The 25,975-nt window shown below is 38.8% G+C and overlaps 1 protein-coding gene across 1 annotated transcript; it reads left to right on the top strand.

Moving 5' to 3' along the window:
* Positions 1–3,605: 3,605 nt before the first annotated feature.
* Positions 3,606–25,463, top strand: GLO1 (glyoxalase I). The gene is made up of 6 exons (XM_069487825.1): positions 3,606–3,759; positions 17,274–17,356; positions 18,693–18,833; positions 19,807–19,874; positions 20,899–20,988; positions 24,162–25,463. The coding sequence occupies exons 1-6, from the start codon at positions 3,676–3,678 to the stop codon at positions 24,248–24,250; spliced, it is 555 nt and encodes a 184-aa protein (XP_069343926.1). The 5' UTR covers positions 3,606–3,675; the 3' UTR covers positions 24,251–25,463.
* The last annotated feature ends 512 nt before the right edge of the window (positions 25,464–25,975 follow it).

Below are 25,975 nucleotides of genomic sequence, written 5' to 3'. Positions count from 1 at the left end.
GGGCAGGCTGACCAGGTTTCAGATGGAAATAAGGAACTATTGGAAACTGGGGCAAAGGTCACCCTTGTTACACCTTAGCAAATCACTTGGCTGCATTATGTCCATGCCCTAGGACTTTGTGGACAGCTGAACTTAAGAGTGATAACCTAGGGTATCTGGTAAAAGAAATTTCTAAGCAGCAAAGCATACAAGAAGCGGTACAACGGCTTCTACAGCCTGTGATCAGATATGGGAGCAAAGGTATGACTTAAAGTTGCAACTTAAAAATAAAATGAAAACAAAAAAAAAATTTAGAAAATCCCCAACCTGGCCACGTGATAGAGGAGGAAAGAGAGTTTTCAGGCAAGGAATCCAAGCAGACTGTAAGCAACTACTTGCTAGAGAGAGTAGCATGATTAAAAAGGAGCCAGGTGCTAATAATCAAGGCAATGGGGAAAAGTCCCCAAAGGCATTTCAGAAATCTTCCAGGCCACCCCTCCCAACACAGGCTCAGAAGTATAGGAGCTTTTCCTTTGGTCATTCTTTAACAAAGACACATGTACCCGAATGTTTATAGCAGCACAATTCACAATAGCAAAGATGTGGAAACAATCCAAATGCCCATCAATACATGATTGGATTAGTAAGCTGTGGTATATGTATACCATGGAATATTACTCAGCTATAAGGAATGATGAAGATACGACATCTCTATGGTTCTCCTGGAGAGAGTTGGAACCCATTATATTAAGTGAAGTATCCCAAGAATGGAAAAACAAGCATCACATGTACTCACCAGAAAATTGGTTTCCCTGATCATCACCTAAATACAAATCTGGGAACGACACCAATTGGATATCAGACTGAGGTGGGGGGTGAGGGAGGGGATGGGGGTATGCCTACACAATGAGTGCATTGCGCACCATTTGGGGAGTGGTAACACTTGAAGGTGCTGACTCGGGAAGGGGGGGTGGGGAAGGGAGGGATATATACCTCATGATGGGTGCAATGTGCACGACCTGGGGAACAGACACGCCTGGAGCTCTGACTTGGGGGGAAAGGCAGTACAGGAGCAACGTATGTAACCTGCAATTCTGTATCCCCCATAACAAGATGAAAAAAAAATAATAATAAAATAAAATAAAATAAAGAAGTATAGGAGGACAGAGTGGTTTCAGGGCCCATTACCCAGGGATCAGAATGCTGCTCCCCAAATCCTGGACACTCTGGCTCCAGCCTTGGCTCAAAGGGCCCCAGGTACAGCTTGGGCAGCTGCTTCAGATGGCACAAGCTGTAAGCATTGGCAGCTTCCATATGGTGTTAAGTCTGTAAGTATATAGAATGCAAGGCTGATGGAGGTTTGGCAAATTCCGCCTAGATTCCAGAGGATGTATTGGGAAGCCTGGGTGCCTAGGCAGAAGCCTGCCACAGGGGTGGAGTCCCTGCGGAGGACTGTACTAGGGTGCCAAAGGGAAATGTGGGGTTGCAATCCCCACACAGTCTCCACTGGGGCACTGCCTAGTGGAGCTATGGGAAGGAGCTGCCAATCTCCAGACACCAGAATGGTATGGCCACTGGTAGGGTGCACCTGTCAGGTGTGGGGACCAGATGTCAGGTTCTTGGTTCCCAGTACCGAAGAATGGTCACTGGTACTGAGTAGACAGAGTAAATGAGCAGATCAAGCAGATGCAAGCAGGCAAAGTGCCAAAGTTTATTAAAGCATAGAACGTTCCAGAGAAGGAACGGGTCAACCCTCACCAGTGGAGGAGACCCTGAGTTTAACAAGGTTTTCCCTTTTATGCTGATTCCCTAATTTTATGTTAAGTGAGGGGTGGAATATTCATGATTTTTCTTGGCAAGGGGTGGAGAATTCCAGGAACTGGGAACCCTCCCCATTTTTAACTTTGAAAGGCAATTTCCGGGGGTTGCCATGGTATTTGTAAACTGTCATGGCACTGGTGGGTGTGATTTTTACTATGTTAATGAGGGTAGTTCATTTAAGGACACTTTTACCTCAACTGTGGACATGCTCCAAAGACCCTGTGTGGCCTTGATCATATCTCCACTTTGTGGCCTTTCTACCTCTTTCTGGTTGGTCAGTCCTTGGAGATCCCTATGTAGACCAAACATCTGTTCAGTCCTTAGGTGCCCCCTCTGGTCAATTTGTTCCTCCTGTTGTAGACAAAGCATCTCGTAGTGCCATCTGCTCCTTTTCCTCTTTATCCTTACTTAACACAACCTCAGCCTAGAAAAGCTGCAGACATTTGACTGCAACCTGTGAAAGCAGCCCCTGAGAGCAGCCATGTGGGCTATGCCCGGCAAAGCCATGGGGACAGGGCTGCCCAAGCCTTCAGGGGCCTACCCCACAGTCCAGTGTGCCCAGGATGTGGTACCTAGAATCAAGGGAGATCATTTTGGAGCTTTCAGATTTAACATCTGCCCTGCTGGGTTTCAGACTTGTGTGGGGCCTGTTATCCCTAACTCTTGGCCAATTTCTTCCTTTTGGAATGGGAATGTTTACCTGATGTCTGTTGCACCATTGTAACTTGGAAATAACTAATTTGGTTTTTTATCTTACAGGCTCCTAGATGGCAGGAACTTGTCATAAATCTCAGATAAGACTTCTGACTTTGAACATTTGAGCTGATGCAGGGAAGAGTTAAGAGTAAAACTTTTGGGAACTACTGGAAAGGGGTGATTCTATTTTGCAATGTGAGAAAGCCATGAGATTTGGGGAGCCAGAAGCAGAGTGATATAGTTTAGGTATTTGTCTCCTCCAAATCTCATATTGAAATTTGATCCCAGTGTTGAAGATGAGGCCTAGTGGGAGGTGTTTGGGTCATGGGGGCAGATCCCTCATGAATATTAATACATCAGTCATTCCCATTTATTCTTTTAACAACAGGAAATACTTATTAAGCATCTACTATGAGCCAGGTATTGAAAACACAGTGATGACTAAGTCTTCAGGTGAACACCATTAAAGTATATGTCTTAGCAACATTAATGTAAAAATACTGCAAGTTATGGACATCTGAATCATAAGTAGTCAAACCATGACTCAAGTCTCATTTAATTCTCACCAAAGCCTGCTAGAAAGTTCAGAGGTGGTCAGTAACTATTACAAGCTTCTAGAGCTAATTTATAGTGGAACCAAAACTTGAACCTAGGTTTTTGAGTAAACCAGAGTTGTTTTAATTATCCCGTGCTGTTTAAACTGAGAAAACAGACTGTGAACCCTTAGGATTTTAAAGCATAACTCCCAATTCTCACTTTCCAACAGATTCCAACTTTCTACAAAGTTTCAGCCTGATGTATGTGTGGTTTAACTTTAATAAACAGAAACAAAAATTAGGTCATTAAGTAAAAGAGAAACTCCGCTTTCCAGTCGGGAGTTTTTTTGTGAGGTTTTTATTTTATTTTATTTTATTTTTTAAGACCTTGCCTCCATTGTGCGCAAGGCACCCTGGGAGTTGTAGTCCGAGGCCGAGGCCTGCGGCCGGAGGCGCTAATCCGCTGGGACCCAATCATCAGAGAATCAACTTGCTCTCCGCGCCGCGATTGGCTGAAAGTCAGCGGCCGCCCGCCCCACGGCGCCGTCGCACAGTATCCAGTCAAGACGGCACAGGGGCCGGGCGGAGTGTGACCCACTGGTCTGTTCCTGGGTCGCGTCGTCAGTGATACCTCAGCGCAGCAATGGCAGAACCGCAGCCCGCGTCCAGCGGCCTCACGGACGAGGCCGCCCTCAGTTGCTGCTCCGACGCGGACCCCAGCACAAAGGTGGGCACGGGACCTCATTCTCCCGCCTCGGGGTCCTGCGCGGGGCGGCCGTGGCCCCCGGGAGACCGGATCTCGGGACTCAGCCGGTCCGGATTCTAACCCATCCGGTCGCGCTGCAAGTCCCCCGGCCTTGGGCGGACGGGAATGGGCTGGGAAGAGGGCCAGTGGTGTTCGATGGGGTGATGCGTGGGGGCCGCGAAGAATGGAGGGGCTCCATTTCTTCAGGTAATTTCAAAGACTATGACTCTATTTGAATTAACTTGTTTATTTTGAGACGGTAAGCTGGAAGCCTGGCCAACCGAGGGTCAGGTTCCTTGTCTGTATGTGTGTTCCACAGGCCAATTGCCAAGGCCCATGAGAAAAGCAATTTCAGAACTCCCAGTCGCAGGTTCAATGGTCCCTGTCCACGCCAGGCCCGCCCAGCCTCGATCAGTTTTCGTTACCACCCTAACTTCAGGCTTAACTACTCCAAACTAGTTTGGTCGCTCGAAGTTTGCGCCCAGAATTTCGCTTTTGCTTGGCTTTTGCTGTTGCTTAAGACCACATTTCTGCCTTCCCTGTGTGGGGTGAGCCCCAAGAAAGGTTACAGAATCATGGAGCTTAGATCTGAAAAGAATCAGAAATTCCTTCTCTGACCCTCTCGTTTTACAGTAGTGACCCAGTAAGAGGAATGACTTGTTGCATATGAAGGCTTTTGCTTATGAACATGTCTGTACTAAGTCAGTGTAACTCACTCAGGTGTGGTACCTCCGTGTGTAGATGTAGCAGCCTCTGGGGAAGGTTATTTCATCAGTCGAGTCATCAGTGTCAGTAAATGCATTTGTATTTATTAATTTGGCTGCATCATTTGTAAATTTCCTGAATATTGAATATGTGCTTTATGCAGACCTCTGAGAGGCAGATTTTGTCTTTAATCCCACACTCCCAGCCTCCACCCTATTCTGCTTCTGGGATACTGACTCCAGCAGTAATTTTGGAATTTGTCATAAAGGAGGAAAAAAAAACTCTATGAATTAAATTCAGTTTGATCACTTGATTTACACTGTCAGTAGAAAAGAAGCCAAACTTAATCATTCTTTAAATGATTTATTCTGAGCCAAATTTGAGGACCATGACCCAGAGCCACACCCAAAAAGCCTTGAGCAAGTGGACTCACTGTGGCTGGGTTACAGTTTGGTTTTATACATTTCAGGAAGACAGGAATTACAGGTAAAGTCATAAATCAATATATGAAAGGCATACATTGGTTTGGTCCAAAAAGGTGGGACATCTCAAAGCTGGGGCTTACAGGTTCTAGGTGGGTTTAAAGACTCTTGACTTGTAATTGGTTAAGGAAATGAAGCTTTGTCTAAAAGCTTGGAATGTTTTAAGATAAGGAAGTCTGTCAATCAGAGACTAGCCACTGGACTTTCACCCAGACTCAGTATATTTGTTATGTAAAGTGAGGATCTGCAGGTTTGTCTTGCATAGCCTTAGACCTGTTGATGAGTTTATAAAGGATGTCTCCAAGAATAGGGGGTGGGGCATGATGAGGCATGTCTGATCTTCCTTCTCATGGCCAACAAATCAGTTTTAGGGTATCCCCTTGGCCAAGAGGGGGTCAATTCAGTCAGCTGGTGGGGGGGGGTTAAGATTTTATTTTAGTTCACAACACTGTATGTAAAGAACATGGTAGGTACTTTGAGGCCTAATGGGATAAATAAGATGAGGTCCCCTGCCTTCACCAAATGTGTACCAGCTCTAACATATGATGGACCTGCGATTAATGTGCTCTTGAATTATAAAGCACCACCCTGGAAGCACAGAGGATGTACACGTTTTCATAGGTAGCATCAATAGTATGGTATAGGCATAGGGTATTTGGGGCCTCAACACCTGCATTTGAATCCCTGCCTCTGTCATTGGATGCAGTGATCTAGGCAGGGCAATTGGGCTGAGTTTGTAAAAGAAGCATAAAAATATCTCTGAGAGCTGCTATGAGGATAAAATGAGATGAAATGTATTATGTTCTCTAAACTATGATGAGTGATACAATTCAAGGTTGTATTTCAGCTGTGAGGATCCGGGCATGCATCAAACAGAAGGTGGTGGTGGGCCTATGCCTTGAAATATGGGTGGGATTCCAGCAGACAGAGTGCATGGGAGGGCTGAAGGGGTAAAAGAAATGGTAGAAAGATGCAGTGCAGGCCATGTTTTGGAGCAGGGGTGGGGAACCTGTGGCCTTCTAGATCCCTAAGTGTGGCATTTTGACTGAATCCAAATTTTATAGAACAAATCTAGATCCAGAAGACCACAGGTTCTTCACCCCTGTCAGGTTAGTTAAATGTTTTTGGTTGAAGTTCAGATTATCTAAGCAGTGGTGGAGAAGGCTAACATGGTGGGTTGGGGCCAGATCATAGAGAGAGCTTTGAATGTCACATCTAAGGAAGTTAGATTTTATATAGGTTGTAGGGAATGAGTCAGGATTTTGAAACGTTATATAAGGTAGATTGAAGGGATCCAAGTCTAGAGGTGATGAGACCACTTAAAAATCTCTTCCAGAAGGTGAGATAAACAATGAAGGTCTCATTTGGAAAGGAGAGAGCAGCAGTGGCAGAAAGTAACTTGTTTATTGATGATTTGCATCTTCATTATAAAGGAAGACCAAAGAATATACAGCTGTACCACATCTTTGTCAATCTTACTTGGCTAACTTTCTTCAAAAGGCCAAATTCTTCTCCTTGTAAGTGGTGATCTCCTGAAGATCATTATTTTTACTGTCTCTGTCAGTGTCCTCTGATACACAATAGAAAATGTCCTCAGGGTTGCCATTATTTCTAAATTACCACTGCAAATGTCTGCTTTCACATCATTCCATTTATATATAGATAGATAGATAGTTTTTTTTTTTTTTTTTTTTTTTTTTTTAAGTATGGGGCCCCTGTCCCATCTGAGTAGTAGGGAATGGGGTCAAGGAACTTTTAAGTGTTGGTAACAGTTGAGCTGAGTTTTACCAAATAGGGAGGAAGTAGCTCAATAGAGTTGGATGCAGGGGTAGGAGAAGTAGGGATTGGCAAGGAGGAAGGAGGAAGGACAATGACCAGATGGGTGGCTGACTATCCTAGGCTATTCTTTAGAGAGAATCATAGTAAAAGAAAAGCACAATGGCATGAGAGTACTGAGCCAGGTAATACAATGAAACTGCAGTTATAGGCAATGGGAGTTGAGGGAAGGGTGCAGAAAACAATGATTGGGGTACTCAAAGAAAATATGAGAATTCCCATTATGTTCATTTGTTTTTCTCACCCTGTAAAGATTTCTATTTGGCAAATATATTTTGTAATATATGTTATACTGATATTGTATGTATATATACATTGAAATATGTATACATTTATTGGAGGTACATGCTTTTAAGTGATAAGGATATGAAATAGAAAATGTTTGAGATGATCAGCTTAGGGAGAACAGTAATAAAATTTTGATGTTGGAGAAGTATACAACAACCATATGTGCTTGTTTTGGGGACTTTTTCCCAATTTGTCACATTCTGACATAGATTGAGTCAGGGAAGTAACACTAGGAGGAAAGGAAGAAAATGTATCCCACCATATTGTACGTCAACCATGTACTCCAATTGTCACACAGCAAAATGATCTTGTTCCCCTCAAGATATAGTGAGGGTAGTTGAAAAGATCATTTTTAAAAGTCAGGAAAAAAGAAAACCATTCATTTTTGTTTTGTGGGAGGTATGACACCTAAAGATAGAGAATTAAACTCTTTCCCCTTTTATGAGAATTTGACTTTTGGTTAATTCTCTAGGTCTGTTTCTCGGGCAACAATGAAAAATGGGTGTTTTTTTATTAGGCAATTTTGCTTATGGTAAAAATAACTCATTTGGTATATATTGCATTTGGAGAGAGAGAATTATAAATACCTGATAGGAAGCCATAGCTTTGGACTTCCCTGAATGCAGTCACTCTTATAACTGTCCCTTGTGGAGATTCTGGAAGCTGTGCCTATGGAGTTACTACTAGAGATATTGGCTCCTATGAATAGGGCTTTCTATACTAGGGTGATTCTCATACCTGATGTGGATCTTCTCCCTGCGTTACATTGACTCCTGTAAGTTTGATTTATCCTGGAAATAGACATATAGTGACCAAATACACTCATATCCTGTTGTGGGGGGTAATTGTGTAAAGCATTTTTGAAGACCTCTGCTTCTGGGAAGATGGAATAGGCAAACTTTTCTCTATTCCTCCTGCTAAGTGCAACTAAAAACTCTGGACATGGTATATAAAAGAAAAAGGAAGATTCTGAAAGGCTGTGAGAAGAAGGCAGACTGGTGGTGAGTTTCCTGGGTTTTCTTTTTGCCTCATATAGCTCAGAGTTGGAGCTGAAGAAGCTAGCAATCTGGAAATGCCAATGGATGCAGACCAAAAAAAAAAAAAAAAAGCCTACTGAAAGTCTGCTCTCTCTAGTCACAGGACCAGGAAAGGGACAGTATTTCCCAGCAAGACAGAAAACTCTTAGACGATAACTGCTCTACTCCAACTAGACACCACAGAAAAAACTAGCCCCAGCCCCACCCATGCCAGGAAAAGCTGAGTGGGGAACCTAGACTTTAACCAGCAGGCTGTAATGATGTGTCCAACCTTCCCCTGGCAGGATGATGTCAGGGAATGCTGAGTAGGAAGCCAGGACTTTCATCCTGCTAGGCTTTCCCCCACCTTGCCTTATCAGTGGAAACACATGAGAAACCTGAAACTCCACCCCAACCCAGCAGTGGAAATATTTTAAAACAGTTATAAATGGGAGAGGGTGAAGGGATTTTAAAGAGAAGTAAGGTTTTCATACTTCATTCAAACTGATAAAATGATGTCACCAAGTGACTGTGATAAGTTATATACATATATATATAGTAACACCTAGAGCCACCATTTAAAAAGCTATACAAAGAGATAACTGCAATAACACTATAGATAAAATTGAATTTTAAAAATGTTTGACTGACCCATAGAAAGGCAAAAAGAAATAAAAAAGCAAACAGAAAACAAAGCAAAAATGAATAAAATGGCTAACTTCAGCCCTAACATTCCAATAATTACATTAGATATAAGTACATTAAAGGCAGAGATTGACAGAGTGGATTGAAAACCATGCCCCAGCTGTATACATGAAACTCACTTCAGATAATTATACAGGCAAGTTGAAAGTAAAAGGAAGGAAAAGATGTATCATGCATACATTAGTCAAAAGAAAACAAGAGGCCGGGCGCGGTGGCTCACGCCTGTAATCCTAGCACTCTGGGAGGCCGAGGTGGGCGGATCGTTTGAGCTCAGGAGTTCGAGACCAGCCTGAGCAAGATCGAGACCCCATCTCTACTAAAAATAGAAAGAAATTATATGGACAGCTAAAAATATATATAGAAAAAAATTAGCCGGGCATGGTGGCGCATGCCTGTAGTCCCAGCTACTCGGGAGGCTGAGACAGGAGGATTGCTTGAGCTCAGGAGTTTGAGGTTGCTGTGAGCTAGGCTGATGCCACGGCACTCACTCTAGCCTGGGCAACAGAGTGAGACTCTGTCTCAAAAAAAAAAAAAAAAAGAAAAAAAAAAAGAAAACAAGAGTGGCTATATTAATATCAGATAAAGTAGACTTAAGAGCAAGGAAAATTACCAGAGACAGAGAAATACAGAATAAGAGTTGTGATTGACCAAGAAGATAATAACAATCATAAATATGTGCAACCAAGCAACAGAGCTATAAAACACATGAAGCAAAAACTGATACAACTGAAAGGAGAAATAGAAAAATCTACAAATATAGTTGGAGACTTCAAAACTCCTCTTTCAATAATTGATAGAACTAGACAGAAAATTAGCAAGGATACAGAACTCAACACCATCAACAAATAGGATCTAATCAATATTTATAGAGTGTTCTACCCAATAACAGCAGAATACCCCTTTTTTCAAATGTTCACAGAACATATACCAAAGTAGGCCATGCCCTGAGTCCTAAAACCAACTTCAGCAAATTTAAAAGAATTGAATCATACAATTCTTCAATCACAATGTGTTTTTCACCACGATGGAATTAAACTAGAAATAAGTAGCAGAACATAACAGGAAAATATCCAAATACTGAGAAACTATACAACATACCTCTAAATAAATAATCCATGGATCAAAGAGGAAGTCTCAGGAAATCTTAAAATATATATTGAACTGAAAAAAAAAAAAAATGAAAAGGAATCTCAGCTAAAACAGTACGAAGAGGGAAATTTATAGCACTGAATGCGGACATTTTAAAGGAGAAAATGTCTCCAATCAATAATTTAAGTTTCCTCCTAAGAACCTAGAAAAAGGAGAGCAAAATAAACCCCAAAGGAAGTAGAAGAAAGGAAATACTAAAGAGCAGAAATCAATGAAATTGAAGAGATAATCAATGAAACAGCTGGTTCTTTGAAATGACCAAAAGAATGGACAAACCTGTAGCAAGACTGACGATGAAAAAGAGAGAAGAGAAACTACCAATATTGGGAATGAAATAAGGGATACCACTACGGACCTTGCTGACATCAGAAAGAAAGGGAATACTAAAAACAACTCCATATACATAATTTCAACAACTATGAAGGGACCAATTCCTTGAAAAACAAACTACCACATCTCACCCAATATGAATTAAATAATTTGGATAGCCTTATATATTAAGGAAATTGAATTTACAATGAACAAATTTCCAAAAAAGATATCTTCAGACCCAGGTGATGTCACTAGGGAATTCTACCAAATGTTAAAGAAGGATTATACATAGTCCCTTCCAAAAAACTAAAGAGGAGGGAACACTTCTCAATTCATTTTATAAAGCTAGTATTACTCTGATACCAAAACCAGATAAAGACAGTACAAAAAAAGAAAACTACAGATCAGTATCTCTAACCAATATAGATGTAAAAATCCTTGACAAAATATTAACAAATAGAATTTACCTATATATATGTATATAATTTTATATATATAGAATTATATACCATGACCAAGTGGGGTTTGTTCCAGGGATAGAAGGCTGGTTCAATATTGAGAAATTAATCAATATAATTGACCATATTAAGAGGGCAAAGAAGAAAAATCGCACGATCATATCAATTGATGCAGAAATGGCATTTGACAAAATCTAATACTCACTGATGATTTTTTAAAAGTTCCATAAAAAGAATAAAGGGGCATTTCTTCAACTTGATATCTCACCTATAAAAAACTTATAGCTTATATTACCTTAATGGTGATGCTTTCTCCCTAATTTTGGTAACAGGGCAAGGGTGTCTGCTTTTACCACTCGTATTTGACATAGTGCTGGAATTTCTAGCCAGTGCAGTAAGGCAAGAAAAAGAATAAAAAGCATATAGTTTGGAAAACAAGAAATGAAACTGTCCCTATTTGCAGAAGACATGATTGTCTACATAGGAAGTCCTAAGAAAGCTACAAAAAGTTGCTAGAATTAATAAATGAGTTCAGCAAGTTTACAGGATGCAAAATAAAATACAGTAATCAATCATATTTCTATATAGTAGCAAAGAACACATGGGCACCAGAATTAAGAATACATTGCCATTTATAATTGCTCAACAAAATGAAATACTTAGACATAAATCTAATAAACATTTACAGGACTTGTACGCTGAAAACTGCAATGCTGCTGAAAGAAATCAAAGAAGAGCTAAGTAAATGAGAGACATATTGTGTTCGTGATTGGACAGCATAGTAAGGATGTCATTTCTCCCCAAATTCATATACATGTTGTCAACGGAAAAGAAGCCAAACTCTGTAAAATAATTTTTTTTATTTTTTTTAGTAGAGACGGGGTCTCACTCTTGCTCAGGCTGGTCTCGAACTCCTGACCTCTAGTGATCCTCCCACCTAGGCCTCCCAGAGTGCTAGGATTACAGGTGTGAGCCACCATGCCCGGCCCTGTAAAATAATTTTAAAGAGATTTATTGTGAGCCAAATTTGAGGACCATGACCTGGAGCCACGTCCAAGAAGCCTTGAGCCAAGTGGACCCACTGTGGTTGGGTTATAGTTTGGTTTTATACATTTCAGGGAGACAGGAATTACAAGTAAAGTCATAAATCAATACGTGAAAGGCATACATTGGTTTGGCCCGAAAAAGGTGGAACATCTGGGGGGCGGGGCTTAAAGGTTATAGGTGGGTTTAAAATTCTTTGACTTGTAATTGGTTAAAGAAATGAAGCTTTGTCTAAAGGCTTGGAATGTTAAGTCAGTCTGCAAATCAGAAACAAGCAGGGGACATATATCTGTTGTGTAAATTGAGGACCTGCAGGTTTGTCTTGCATAGCCTTAGGCTTGTTAATGAGTTGCAAAGGATATCTCCAAGGGAGAGGGGCATGATGGGATGTCTGACCTCCCTTCTGGCAGGCAGTTTAGTTTTAGGATATCCCATTGGCCAAGAGAGGGTCCATTCAGTCAGCTGGTGGTAGGGGCGGGGTAGTCTTAGGATTTTATTTTAGTTCATAATGTTTAACACAATACCTATCAAATATTTTAGATATAATTAAGGTTATTCTAAAGTTGATATGGAAGGTAAAGAAACTAGAAAAACAATTTTAAAAAAAATAAAATGGGAAGAACCTCATTTTAAGACTTACTATGTACCTGCAATAATCACTGCTCTGTGATATTGGCAGAGAAATAGACAAATAATCAGTGGAACAGAATAGAGAACCCAGAAATAGACCCACACTAATATGCACAACAGATTTTTGACAAAGATGTAAAAGCAGTTCAAAGGAGAGAATGTGAACAAAATGCTTCTGAAAAGGAATTTGGAGGAAAGACTTTATTCCAATGAACAGTTTGCAAACTGGAGAGATGCAGCCTTCAGTGTAAAAGGAATGCGCATTTCAGAGATCAAAGTGAAGGTTCAGGTTTTATGGCAAGAGTCTCCACCCAGGTCTGTTTATGCAAATGAAAGATTCAAACTTGCTTAGTTCTGACTGGCCAATGTAGCTGAGTTCTGATTGGTTGATACAGCTGAGCCCTGATTGGTTGAAACAGGTGAGCTCTGGTTGCTTGGTTCAAGCAGTGTAAACGGGAGTAAGCAACTGTGAAAGGCCCAAAGTTAGACAGAGCTGTGAGTTTTCTGGGAATGCAAGCCTAAGAGTGTGACCTCTGGTTAGGAAATGGCTGGTTGGCTGTATTTGAATTTGTGCCCAATTACTCAGGATCCATCTTGAAGGATTAGCTCTTTTAGGGTCACAGAAGGATAGCTGGAGCAATTGGACATCCATAGGTTAAAAAATGAAGTTCTACCCAAGTCTCATGCCTTATATCAAAAAAAATCCACATAGAGGTACTAAAAGTGGCCTTGATCCTTTGGTTCACATCCCTGCTCCACTCTTACAGTTTTGTTATGGCTTTTATTAGAGGCAGGTATGTCATGCATCTTTGATTATACCTTTAAAGTTTTCTCACAGTAGTTTTGAGTTAATTAAATTTGGATAATGCACCCCCCCCCCGAAAAACATTATTTCTGTTATTCTACCTTTTTATAGGCAAAGGAACAAATCTTTGTCACCCAGTAGCCATCCCTGGAAACCCAAAGATAACTTAGGCATAAAAGACATCTTTTATTGTTCCAAATTTAGAGCATGATAAGGGAAAGACAGAGTTAAGAATTGTCAGATGAAACAAGACATGAAGTCTTACTTTTTTAAACATGAAATTTATTTTAAACAGTATTTTAGAAACAGCAAGAAACAATAGTAATTTTTAGGAACTTTTTAAAACAGGAACTTTTTCTCAAGATCATGCAAGTGTTTACCAGAAGTATAGGGAGTTAACAGAATATTTTGGTGATAAAAAGAAAATTCTGTTAGCTGATAATAGAATAACTTGATCATTTTATAAAAAGCAAGCCCTACTTGTCTTTTAAATCCATTTTACAATTTGCAATAATTTATAAACCTATTTTATAAATAAATCTAATATTGAATATCTCTTTAGTTCTGTCATCTGTAGGTTTTCAAAAGTTAATTTTAATATTCTTTTATATGTATGTACTTAGACAGGTACACATAGTTGTTAATAGATAATATAATTAAAGGCTTTAATATTAATTTAAAGATATACTTAATCTTAATAGCATTAAATTGTGTGTATATATATTTTTCTGCTTTTTAAATTTAATATAGCATCTTTATATCCCCATGCTATTTAGTATACTTCTAAGCAGCCTTTTAACTGTCTTCATAGTATTCTATTATGCCTGAGTCATACTTTATCTAGCTATTCTTTGGTTGTTAAAAGCAGTTTAGCAAGGTGGCCGAAAGCAAGAACTTTGCAACTAGATTGTTCGGGCTGGATTTTTTTCTCTGCCACTTATTCTCTCAGCAGTAAAATGGGGATGGCAGTAATACACCTCATAGGGTTATTGTGAAGATTACATGAATTGGTTTCTTTAAGTCACTCAAAACAATGTCTGGCACATAGTAGTTATGTTTGTGTTTTGATGAATGTCTTTGTACATAAATGTGTGTCAGAGTTTCAAATTATTTCCTTCGTTAGATTTTTCTAAGGAGAACATCTTGGTCAAAGAGTATGAATTCTTGAAGACTCTTGGGATCCATATTGCTTTCCAGAAAGATTGTAGGATAGGGATAGGATAGATAGGGTTGTCTGACTTTGGGCAAGTATTTGGCATGGCATCTGTAGCAAAAATATTCTGTGCTTAAGGTACATGGATTTGAGTATAGCCTTCATGGACTGAACAGAAATAATGATAAAGTCGTTTATAGTCTAGCAATACTAATGTTGGTACTCGAAAGATATTGAAGAGATAAAATGTGAACTGGATAACTACAGAACAGATTTTAAAAAATAATTTTTAGATTTTATCTTTTTTTTCCTTAACTGGACAAGAGACCATTGATGGATGCAGCTTGGTGGGATGTATATTATCTCATAATTCTGTAGGTTAGATGTCCAACATAGGTCCCACTGGTCTAAACATCAAGGTATGACAGGGCTACTTTCCTTATTGGAAGCTCTGGAGAAGAATCTGCTTCTAAACTCATTCAGGCTGTTTCCTGCATTCAGTTTCTTTCCATTGAAGGACTGAGGTCTCAGGTTCCTTGCTGGCTATCGTCTTGGGAAGGGTGTGGGCATCAGCCTTTAGTCCTTGCCTACGTAGCCATGCCCCTACATAGCCAGCAGCTGCAGGTCGACTCCTCACACTTGGAATCTCTCCAACTTTCCCTACTGCCACACCTCTCTTCTGCCCTTTTTGGCACATCTCTCTGTCTTTTCTGCTTTTAAGATCTAACATTTTAAGGTGATTACATTGAATCCACCTAGATAATCCAGGTTAATCTCCCTATTCTAAGGTCAACTGATAAGTAGCCTTAATTCTACCTCAAAGTCCCTCACAGCAGCACCTAAACTAGTGTTTGATAGAATAACCAGGGACATCTCTAGATTTAGTCCTTGCCTGCAACTCTCTCTAGAAACTGTGGTGCACTGGCTGAGCACCAAATCTGGTGTAGGGAGGCCAGCTTTCCCCCATTAGGCCTGCTAGCTAAAGCCTATGTAATTGCCTGTGGTCCAGCATGAAGGATTGCACATGGGATTTTGTCCTGGAGCTGGCCTCCTCAAGCAGACCTTGTACCTGGTAGAGACGCAGCAGTCACTCATATTACCTGGGAGAGTGACTTTGTAGGTGTATTTGAGATCATATTCAACAGGAGAAAACCAAGGCCTAGTTGTGTCAGGCCAGCGTCTGGAGGTCAAGAGCTGCTTTTCTCTTTCTCAGCTGCTTGCTAAAACTGAGACCATTAGGAATGTAGCATCTGACTGAGAAAAGCAACCCAAATATTCTAGAAACATGTAACTTGCCTTGTAAGTGATTATAAGCTGTGAATAAAGAATTTAGTTATGTTCATTCAGATCAGTTTTAATAAGATAAAGTAGATTTTTTTAGATGAGAATTTAAGTGCTTAAAAGTGTATATTTTGGCCAGATGCAGTGGCTCGTGCCTATAATCCTAGAACTTTGGGAGCCTGAGGTAGGAGGCCAGGAGTTGAAGACTAGCCTGAGTATGAGCAAGACCCCATCTCTACAAAAAAAAATAGAAAAATTAGCCAGGCATGGTGGTGCACACCTGTAGTCCCAGCTGCTCGGGAGGCTGAGGCAGGAAGATTGCTTGAGCCCAGGAGTTTGAGGTTACATTGAGCTATGATGATGCCACTGCACTTTAGGCCAAGCAACAGAGTAAGATCCTGTCTCAAAAAGAAAGTATATCTTGGTTATTTAAAATTGAGGAAAATAGAAAAGTATAATTTCCTAAGGATGCTGAATGAAATATATTTGTATTTTATGTGACGTGAGTTATAAGGGAGAGATAGCTATCTGGCTCTAAAGGAGGTAGTCAGAATTTTCAGGCTTGTTTTCCTAAGTCCATGGGTATAACAGAAAAAAATCTATTTGGAAACATTAATGAGGTTAATGGACTCATGGTCTGGAAGGTACCTATAATAAAAGGAGACCTGAACTTAGATAAGAAGGCTTGGACAATTAATTTAATTACTCAATGTCGGTTTCTTATCTATAAAATGGGGATATGAGTATGTGTAGATAGTAAGACCTCACAGAGTTATTATACCTAATGAAGTCAAACTCGTAAATCGTCTTACTAATGCTAATAATAATTTCAACTCCATGAATTTATATACTTTATACCTTTTTCTCAGTCCAGCCTTCTGCTTCCTGTTAGTAAATTGAACAGCTTCGCAAAGGTATTAGCAACAGTAACTTTTTACCCTTTTAGTTATTTAGGAGTCTAGGACCTTGTCAGTAACTTCTTGCTAATTTACATAGTTACCAGTAAATCCTTCTGGAAGAGCATTTATGCATTCATTCAGCAAATAATATAGTGATCAAACATTCAGCAAATAATATAGTTATTTGTAACATCAGTGTCTTAGTTGAGGTGGCCCAAAAGCAGAGTGGAAACAAGGTAGTAAATAGTTTCTTTAGAAGGTGGTCACTGAGAGCTCTGAGGAGTGGAGAAGGAAGGCCAATAATAGATGTATTCAGGCAGATTACCCCTCTGGGCAACTGGGGCTCAGTCCTGCTGGGGAGCCTCTGAGGGACTTTGTGGAACATGCCTCACAATTGCCCCACTAAGGGACAAGCATGCCCAGTTTTTTATGCATCATTTGTTGAAAGTCATTCCTGGAGTATAAATTCCTTAGCACTTTGGACCTGCCCCACATGGGACTACAGCCAAAAACAGCACTGGGCAGAGAGCCATAGGAAATTGTAGGTGATAGATGAGGGAATTGCGTCCAGATGATGTCCAAGGTAGGCTAAGAGGGCAAAGTTTTTCTTTTCCTTTTTAACACTGTGTTACAATGGTAGACTATTTTTGTATCATGTTACAGAAAGCACAATTAATGTTGATAATAAGTGGTAAAAAATTAAAGGTGTTTAATATATACTGTTTCTCCTTAGGATTTTCTATTGCAGCAGACCATGCTACGAATTAAGGATCCTAAGAAGTCATTGGATTTTTATACTAGAGTTCTTGGAATGACGTAAGTAAAATATTTATTGGCACCTTAATGTTTAAATACTTGCTTTGCAAATGTAGGGAATATTTTCAGACCCATTTAAAAAATTAAAGTTTGTTTCAGAAGTAACAAAAGTCCTTTTGGCCTAGAGTCTAGGCATGACTAGGAGTGATGGGACAGGACTCCTATTAAATTCCTTTTCTTCTCTACCCAGCCAGGCTCAGTGTGCAACAAAAGACACAACTGGTTGCATTTTCTCCCATCTCCCTTCTGTTTGAGAGCTATCAGCTAAATCCTTAATATAGTCAGACCCCTCTTGATCTTCTGACCACTTTTAGCCTCTTGTTTATTTCAGAAAAGGTACTGACATAAGGATTTATAAAACTGGCCTTTTTCTTTTGACGAACAGGTAATATCCACTGATCTTTCAATCCTTAAAGCATATTTACTTGTTTATTTTTCTTTTTCTCCAGCTTTATTGAGGTATAATTGACAAATTATTTTGTTATTTTGCTGATTTGTTTCCCTAAATAACATGAGCTTTTTTGTTGGTTTTTTGATCCTATAGATACATAAAGAATAAAATAATGATCTTTAAATTTACTACCTAGGTAAGCTCCATGGACATTGACAGAAAAATTTAAGAGCTCAATAAATGTATTTCTTAAACTGAGTGGTATATATATCTGAAAGAATAAGGTAATGCAGTATATTTGTCACTAAAAATAAAATTCTCTTTTCAGGATATCTGTTTCCATTTGTAAGTAAGTACTATAATTTCAGCTAAATTTCATTATATTTGAAGAATTGATGAATTATAAAAATTTGCTTTTTTATTTTTGTATTTCAGGTATTTACAGAGGAATATGTTTTTTTCTGAGGTTTTTCTCACTGATATTTTTTCTCCTGCTTTTCCCATTAAAATCACCTAATTACATAGAGTTCTTATTCTTGGTAAAACTTGAATATTACATTATGCCTTTTCTGGTATGTTTTGTTTCGTTTTTGTTTTCATTTTTGAGACAGGGTCTTGTGCTTGTGCCCAGGCTAGAGTATAGTGACAGGATGATAGCTCACTGTAGTCTCAAACTCCTGGGCTCAAGCAATCCTCCCACCTCAGCCTCCTTAGTAGCTGGGACTACAGGTGCACGGCACCACATTCAGCTAAGTTTTTTTATTTTTTGAAGAGACCAGGTCTTGCTTTGTTGCCCAGACTGGTGGCAACAAACTCGTGGCCTTAAGCAATCTTCCTGCCAAAGTGCTGAGATTACAGGTGTGAGCTACCACGCCTGGTCATCCTGTTGTTAATAATTCAGCCTTGATTTGTTTATTTATTTATTTATTTATTTTGTAATTTCAGGCTACTCCAAAAATTTGATTTTCCTACTATGAAATTTTCACTCTATTTCTTGGCTTATGAGGATAAAAATGACATCCCCAAAGATAAAGATGAAAAAGTATCATGGGTATTCTCCAGAAAAGCTACACTTGAACTGACACAGTGAGTATAAATTTCTTTCTTTTTATATATTCTAGATTTTTTTTTAAGGTAGTTTTTAAAAATCTTTTGTTATGTTTTATGTACTTACGACTTTACTTCAAACCAGGTCTACCTAATCACTTCACATTTGTAACAATATATTTGAGTGTTTTTACATGGACCTTTTGGTCTTTGTATTGTTCTGGTGGCATAGTTAGGGCAAGTGAGATCATTTGTCTTTTAAATACAGACTATAACACCCTGCAGTGGTAAAATATTCACCAAACTGTAGCTAAGTAATATTTAGGTTACAACTAAAGTCTTCCAGCAGTTTTATTCTTTTAATTATGTTGCTGCATTTTTGATCCAGAAATTGTTATGGCATGTGTTCCTTTAAAAAGTTGTCAAACCATTTTATAATTATTAATATTCAAATTTTAAGGTATTTTTTATAATTTCAACATTTAAAAATGTAGAAAATGTCTTTACATTGTTTCTCTGCACTCTTTAACAGCTACCAAAAGAACATTTGTTTCACATTGTATGATGTAGTATCCTCTTGTTTTAAAACAAAGCTTTGGAATCAAACAGACCTAGACATGAGCCTTGGCTCTGACACTAGTTCTGTGGCCCTGAACTAATGTTATCACCTCCTGTAAGTGACAGTCTCATCTATAAAATGAAGACATTCAGATCTAGCCCATGGAGCTGTTTTGAGGGCTTAAAGAAACATGAAGTACTTGGCACAATGAATGATAGTTACTATTATTATCATTATTGTTTTTATCAAGATGAGGTTCTGTCTTCTTAGTCTAGTTAAAATACTTTGCCCATTTGCCCTTTCTACTGTTGAAAATATTTGTAGTAGCAGTGGTTAGACCAAGTCTGAAAAGTAACATACACATGGTAAGACTTCAAGACAGGTTGTTGCAACTTTCTTTTCAGAATATCTGTTCTACAGGACATTGTAGTTTTGTTTTCACTCCTTTTGTAGCAATTGGGGCACTGAAGATGATGAAACCCAGAGTTACCACAGTGGCAATTCAGACCCTCGAGGATTTGGTATGTTTGTCTCTTTGTATGTAACATATATGGCTTTGTGTGATTTTGCGTTGTGTACATAATTATGGTTATAATAAACCTAAAACATTAATGGCCTAATTATTAAATATGATCAATTTATTAGAAGTATGGTTTTTATTTTCCACAAATAATGTTATTTAGGAATTGTTTTATTTTAGAGTCTTAGTCTAAACATTATATTTACTCTTTCACAATGATTTTACTTTAAGTCTCCATATTATATTTCCAGTAGACTTTGTAATTTTAAAACAAAAGCTATAGTTAATTGTAATCCCAATTTCTGCTAGCATACAATTCCACCTTGATGTAAAAATCTCTCAACTGAGATGACAGGATTACAGGCTTCAGTTGGCTGCTATATAGTCAACACCAGTAACAAACCTATTAAGGGTGAGCAAATGATTATTTTTTGGTGTAGACTATTCTTTTATTTTTTTTTTCCCTGAGACAGGATCTTACGCTGTCACCCAGGATAGAGTGCAGTGGTGTCATCATAGCTCACTGCAACTAAACACCTGGGCTCAACCGACCCTCCTTCCTCGGCCTCCCAAGTAGCTGGTACTACAGGCGCGCACCACCACACCTGGCTAATTTTTCTATTTTTTGTAGAGATGGGGTCTTTCTTTTGCTCAGGCTGGTCTCAAACTCCTGGCCTCATGCGATCCTCCTGCCTCAGTCTCCCAAAGTGTTAGGATTACAGGCATGAGCCACTGTGCCTGGCCTAGTTATAGACTATTCTAAACAGATTGAACTACATATGAGCCAGTGTTGGTTTATGTTAAATAGCTTATAGTTCAGAGCAACTAATTAATTCATTATACCCAGCCATTTAGACCTATATTTGTTCTTAATATACTGTAGATTTTGGACCTACTTGAGTCAGTCTGTTTCTAAGTGCCTTATGCTTTGAAATAAACAAGTTTTAGAAGCCACTTATGGCACTTGGATACCCTGTTGTAATTATTTTTTTTCTATGTATTTTTTTGGGGGGGTGTCAACTAAGGTCACATTGGAATTGCTGTTCCTGATGTACACGGTGCTTGTAAAAGATTTGAAGAACTGGGAGTCAAATTTGTGAAAAAACCTGATGACGGTGAGTCTACTTACTGTGTTCAGTCCTCTCTTTAGTTAAGTAATACTTACTAAGCACCGACAGAGGGCACTGCTGTAGTAAAACCCTTTGGCTGCAATAACAGAAGTCTACTTCAAACAGCTTTTAGAAAGAAGGGAAATTATTGGAAGAATACATGAGCATCTTAGGGAACTGAAAGACAACAACTAGGGTGGCTTCACAAAGGACCAGACACAGGACCTAAACAGCGTCAAAAACATGGGCTCCCACTCCTCAGACCTACTGCATTCTCTCATTGGTCACCAGGCTTTCACTATTGCAGGGTATATCTGGCCACCCAAAAATAAGTTCCTTAAAGTCTCTTTTATCTCGAACTCCTGGCCTCAAGTGATCCTCCCACCTCAGCCTCCCAAAGTGCTGGGACACAGGCATGAGCCACCACACCTGCTTAAAATCTATTTTATCTGATATTAATATAACTATACCAGCTCTTTTTAGTTAATAATTGCTGGTATTTCCTTTTCATCTTTTACAACCTTTGAATGTCCTTATGTTTTTAGGTATGTTTCTTGAAACAGCATATATCTGGATTTTGTTGGATTTACATGTATTATGATTATTTTACTTAGATCTGTTTCTGCTATGATAATTTATTATTTCAATTTTTTTTTATTATTTCAGTTTTAATTTGACCATTTCGCTATTTCATTTTAATCTTTTTCTTTTTTTATTAACATACTTAACATCCAAATCATCTCTCCGATAAGAAAAGAACTTGCTCCCCTCCACCCCTATCATGTTACTGTTACCTAGACTGGGATATTATTGATTTATTTTTTCTTCTTTTTCGCTTTGGCTTTTTTTTAAAACATAACAAAAAATATAATAAGGTATTTGATCACCTTTTCTCCGTACATCTCTTGTAACATCTTTCGGATTTTTCTGTCCCTTTATTTAAGTACCTCAACCAAAACTGTTTTCAAAGGGTTTGTAAAGCAAAACTTCTGAGACTCTCTATGCCTGAGAACCTGTTTATATGCATGACAGTTTTGTGGAAAATGCTAGGTTTATTTTCCTTCTATTTTGAAAATATTATTCTGTTTTCTTTTTGCATACAATGTTGCTGTTGAAAAATCTGCTTTCAATCTGATTATATTCTTTTGTATATTCTTTTGTCCTGAAAGCTTTTTATATGATTTCTTTGTCCTTGCTTTCCTTCTGGAAGATTTCCTTGAACTGGAATACCAATTAATTAATTTTTCCCCCAATGTATCTGTTCTAATATTTAACCCATCTATTGTGTTCTTAATCATCTGTTATAATTTTGATCCCAAATTTTTTCTTGGTTCCTTTAATATTTTCTTGTTCTTGTTTCATATTGGGAACATTTCATACTGCTCATTACTTGTACATGTATAAATGGTTCTTGGTCCATTCTAATATTTCTTTTGTTTGAATCTATAACCCATTGTTTTAGGGTTTTTTAATGGTTATGTTTCACAAATTCTTGTTATTTTGGCCTCTGAGCGTTTTTTCCCCCTGCAACTGTTAGCTATTCCAATCCATCAGGCAGTGTGTGAACAGGGAAAGACCAGGCCCCTGTACTTAACAACCCGAGTGATCTCAGGAGGATGGGCTGGTAAGCCCAGAGTGGAGATCCCTAGGCACCTGGAAATGAGACTTAAACACTTAATACTCCACCAAGCAACTCTTCAGGTCAGATCCTCCTGCTTTTTTCCTCAGGGAGAAGCAGTCTTAGTAGGAGACGCTTCTGAGGTGGTTATTTCCTATTCCTGGGTATGTGGAGAGAGGGCTGGGGAGATCAGTTGCCCCCCACCCTCCCCCCAGCCCTGTTTATCTTGGTTTCTCAAAGCACAAAGCTCCTGCACTGTCCTTATTTACTCCTAAGGACATCAGAACAAGTGTGAGGGCAGGTGCTGATGCCCAAGGCACTTGGGGAGGTGGGAATTGGGGGACAGGGGGAGCAAGAGCAAAACTCCTGTTTATTCTCCCACAGCTGTGATGCACGGCCTTCTGCTCTAGGCAAAAACTGTCACCTCCTACACAGACAGGTTAAAAGAGTCGTCCCATCCCATCCCTAACCATCGGCCACCAGGGTTTCTCTCACTATTTTTTTTTTTTTTTTTACATTTTCCATCTGTGTTTGTTTGCATTTTCCATCTGTGTTCCTCTAGGTTTGATCTTGGGGAAAGGAGCCAGAGATAGGAGTCAAACCAATCCAACATCTTGGTCCCCAAATAAATTTTTGAGGTCACATTTTTCCATTTAAGCAAACAACTTTGACCTGCTAGCCTTTCAATCCCAGTTGTGAATTTCTGGGAGGAAGAATGTGATTGGCAGAGTTTGGGATACCTAGTATAGTGTTTTGTTTTGTTGTGGTTTTTTTTTTTTTTTTTTTGAGACAGAGTCTCCCTTTGTTGCCCGGGCTAGAGTGCCGTGGCGTCAGCCTAGCTCACAGCAACCTTAGACTCCTGGGCTCAAGCAATCCTTCTGCCTCAGCCTCCCGAGTAGCTGGGACTACAGGCATGCGCCACCATGCCCAGCTAATTTTTCTATATATATTTTTAGCTGTCCATATAATTTCTTTCTATTTTTAGTAGAGACGGGGTCTCGCTCTTGCTCAGGCTGGTCTCGAACTCCTGAGCTCAAACAATCTGCCCGCCTCGGCCTCCCAGAGTGCTAGGATTACAGGCGTGAGCCACCGCGCCCGGCCTTGGTTACCTAGTATAATGTTGAAAAGGGTTTGTATGACCCAAGCATCTAGGTCTTTTGTGTGGGTAAACCATGCTACCAGCTCCCTTCAGCAACCCCCTATCTTCTTTTTCTTCTTTAAAAAAAAGACAATTTCTATGACTGCTGAACTGGTAGCATGAAATGGTTTCATGAAGGTGAAGCAAATACCTGATACCTCTGATACCTAAAAGATGCAGCCAGTCCCACAGTTTATTTCAGGAGGGCTGGTTTTCAGGTATGTGTGGAAGATAACATTTTAGTCATTATGAAAAATAAGCATTTGAGTGACACTGACAATATAGAATTTTTAAAAATTAAAACTACAAACAGAAGAATGTACTTCATTAAAATGCCAATTATAATTGAATTAATAAAATTTCTTTTAATGTTTAAGGTTTTTTTTTTTTGTCTTTTCAGTAATGAAAATTTTCATTTTACAGGTAAAATGAAAGGCCTGGCATTTATTCAAGATCCTGATGGCTACTGGATTGAAATTTTGAATCCTAACAAAATGGCAACTATTATTTAGTGCTGTGAAAATGCTCCTTTGAGATTTCCATGAAGACAGACATTAAAAAAGAAACAATGTGATTCAAGATACAGATAGCAGAAGCATCTAGGACTATGGATCATGATTGTAATTCAAATTATTCTTAAATCCATTTCCCTTTCCTATTTCAGCTGGGGTTCTTTCACCTAACTGTTCAGTCATTCTGGTTTTAAAGTAATGCTTTATCTTATGTCCTTGAATATAGTTGTATAACTTTACTTTTTAGTTAATAATTAGAACAATTCCCTTTAGAAGCTATATTTATTTGCCACCTTCTATCTCCTAAATAATACTTTTCTTCAAGTCTGCCTTTGAATCATCATTTTCCAAAAAAAAGTACTTAACATGTTTTTGTTGTGGTTATCTTCTGGGGTTTCAATTCCTCAGAAATAACTTTTCACAATGGAAAGTAAAGAACATAAAACAGGAATGAAACTTCATGTGTACTTCAAACAGTACAAAGTGTTTATTTTACAAAAGAGCAGATACTCTTGAGAGTAATTCAGGATCATGCTGACAAGGATACTGATAGAAAAAGTAGTTTCTTTTTATTTATAAAGTACATTTAAAGTTCAAGGACTAACCTCATTTAATTGGGAATGAGAAGGAGGAAAGGAATAATATTTACTGGGTACCCAGACACTAGGCTGTTAACATATTTTATCTCATTTAATACTTCTAGCTATCCCTATAAGAAAGAAAGCAGGGTAAACATGTAAAATAACTTTAGTGAATTGAAGGCAATATAAATAGGCTCAAGTACTTAAGATCTCATCTTCATTTTTAGTATTTAGATTGTGCCTCAAAATTAGTACCTCACAATACCTCCTCCACTAGCCTCCTGGTACAGAAACCCTCAGTGAGTTTGAGCACTGTGCTCTTGGCTCTCAAGCCTGAGTACCATGGTGAGGGAAGAAGTAGCAGAAGTATTTAGCACAAGACTGCTCTAGGGACCCCTGCTATTTCTGCACAGGTAATGCTTACATTAGTTGTGTAGAGTCCTCCCTACTCCCAGGTCTTCTTGATGACAGTAGCCACATGTAATAAATTATGTTCAGTGAAAACTTAGTTATCAGAAATCCGCCCAGTGGTCTTCCCTCCCAAGATTGACATTTGATGGGTTTTTAAGAATCAAAGTGATTTTGAAAATCTCTAATGGCTTAGAAAATAAAAACATCTAGTTTGTGGTTGACTACGTTTGGATTTTCTGTAGGCTCTAGGGGAAAACCTTTGGCTAGGCCATGCCAACTGTGCTTGCATTGCTAGAAGCACTTTACGTTTCCTTTTTGGATGAAATGGATTTATGCGAGCAATTTAAACAAACAGCAATACTTACAGACTGAAATAAAATAAAATTTCAAATAAGACTATGTTTGAATTTTAAGCTTCTGTCTAGCAAGTTCTTTCTTTAAAAAAGCCTGCCCTTAGTACTGAAAGGGTTTGAAAAGTCATGCAGGTTCATTCTGAACCAGGAATAGTTGTAATTCTGTAGAGCTGTAAAGTAGGTAGTTTCTGTAGATAAAGAAGTATGGGAAAGGTGGGAAGAGGAAAGTAAATAAGAAATAAAAGATTGTGGTAGATAAAGTGCTAAGAGAAGAAAGGCCAAATATCAAAAGGTGAGTCATAGGAACTTATGAAGACCAAATTTACACATTGAGTACTAGAGTTAGCAAATAGAAGGACTAATAGATTCATCAGTTTAGT

Source organism: Eulemur rufifrons, chromosome 15, assembly GCF_041146395.1.
Source record: "Eulemur rufifrons isolate Redbay chromosome 15, OSU_ERuf_1, whole genome shotgun sequence".
Classification (NCBI taxonomy): Eukaryota; Metazoa; Chordata; class Mammalia; order Primates; family Lemuridae; genus Eulemur; species Eulemur rufifrons.
Note: the sequence above shows the minus strand (reverse complement) of the source record. Positions and strands in the feature narration are given on the sequence as shown.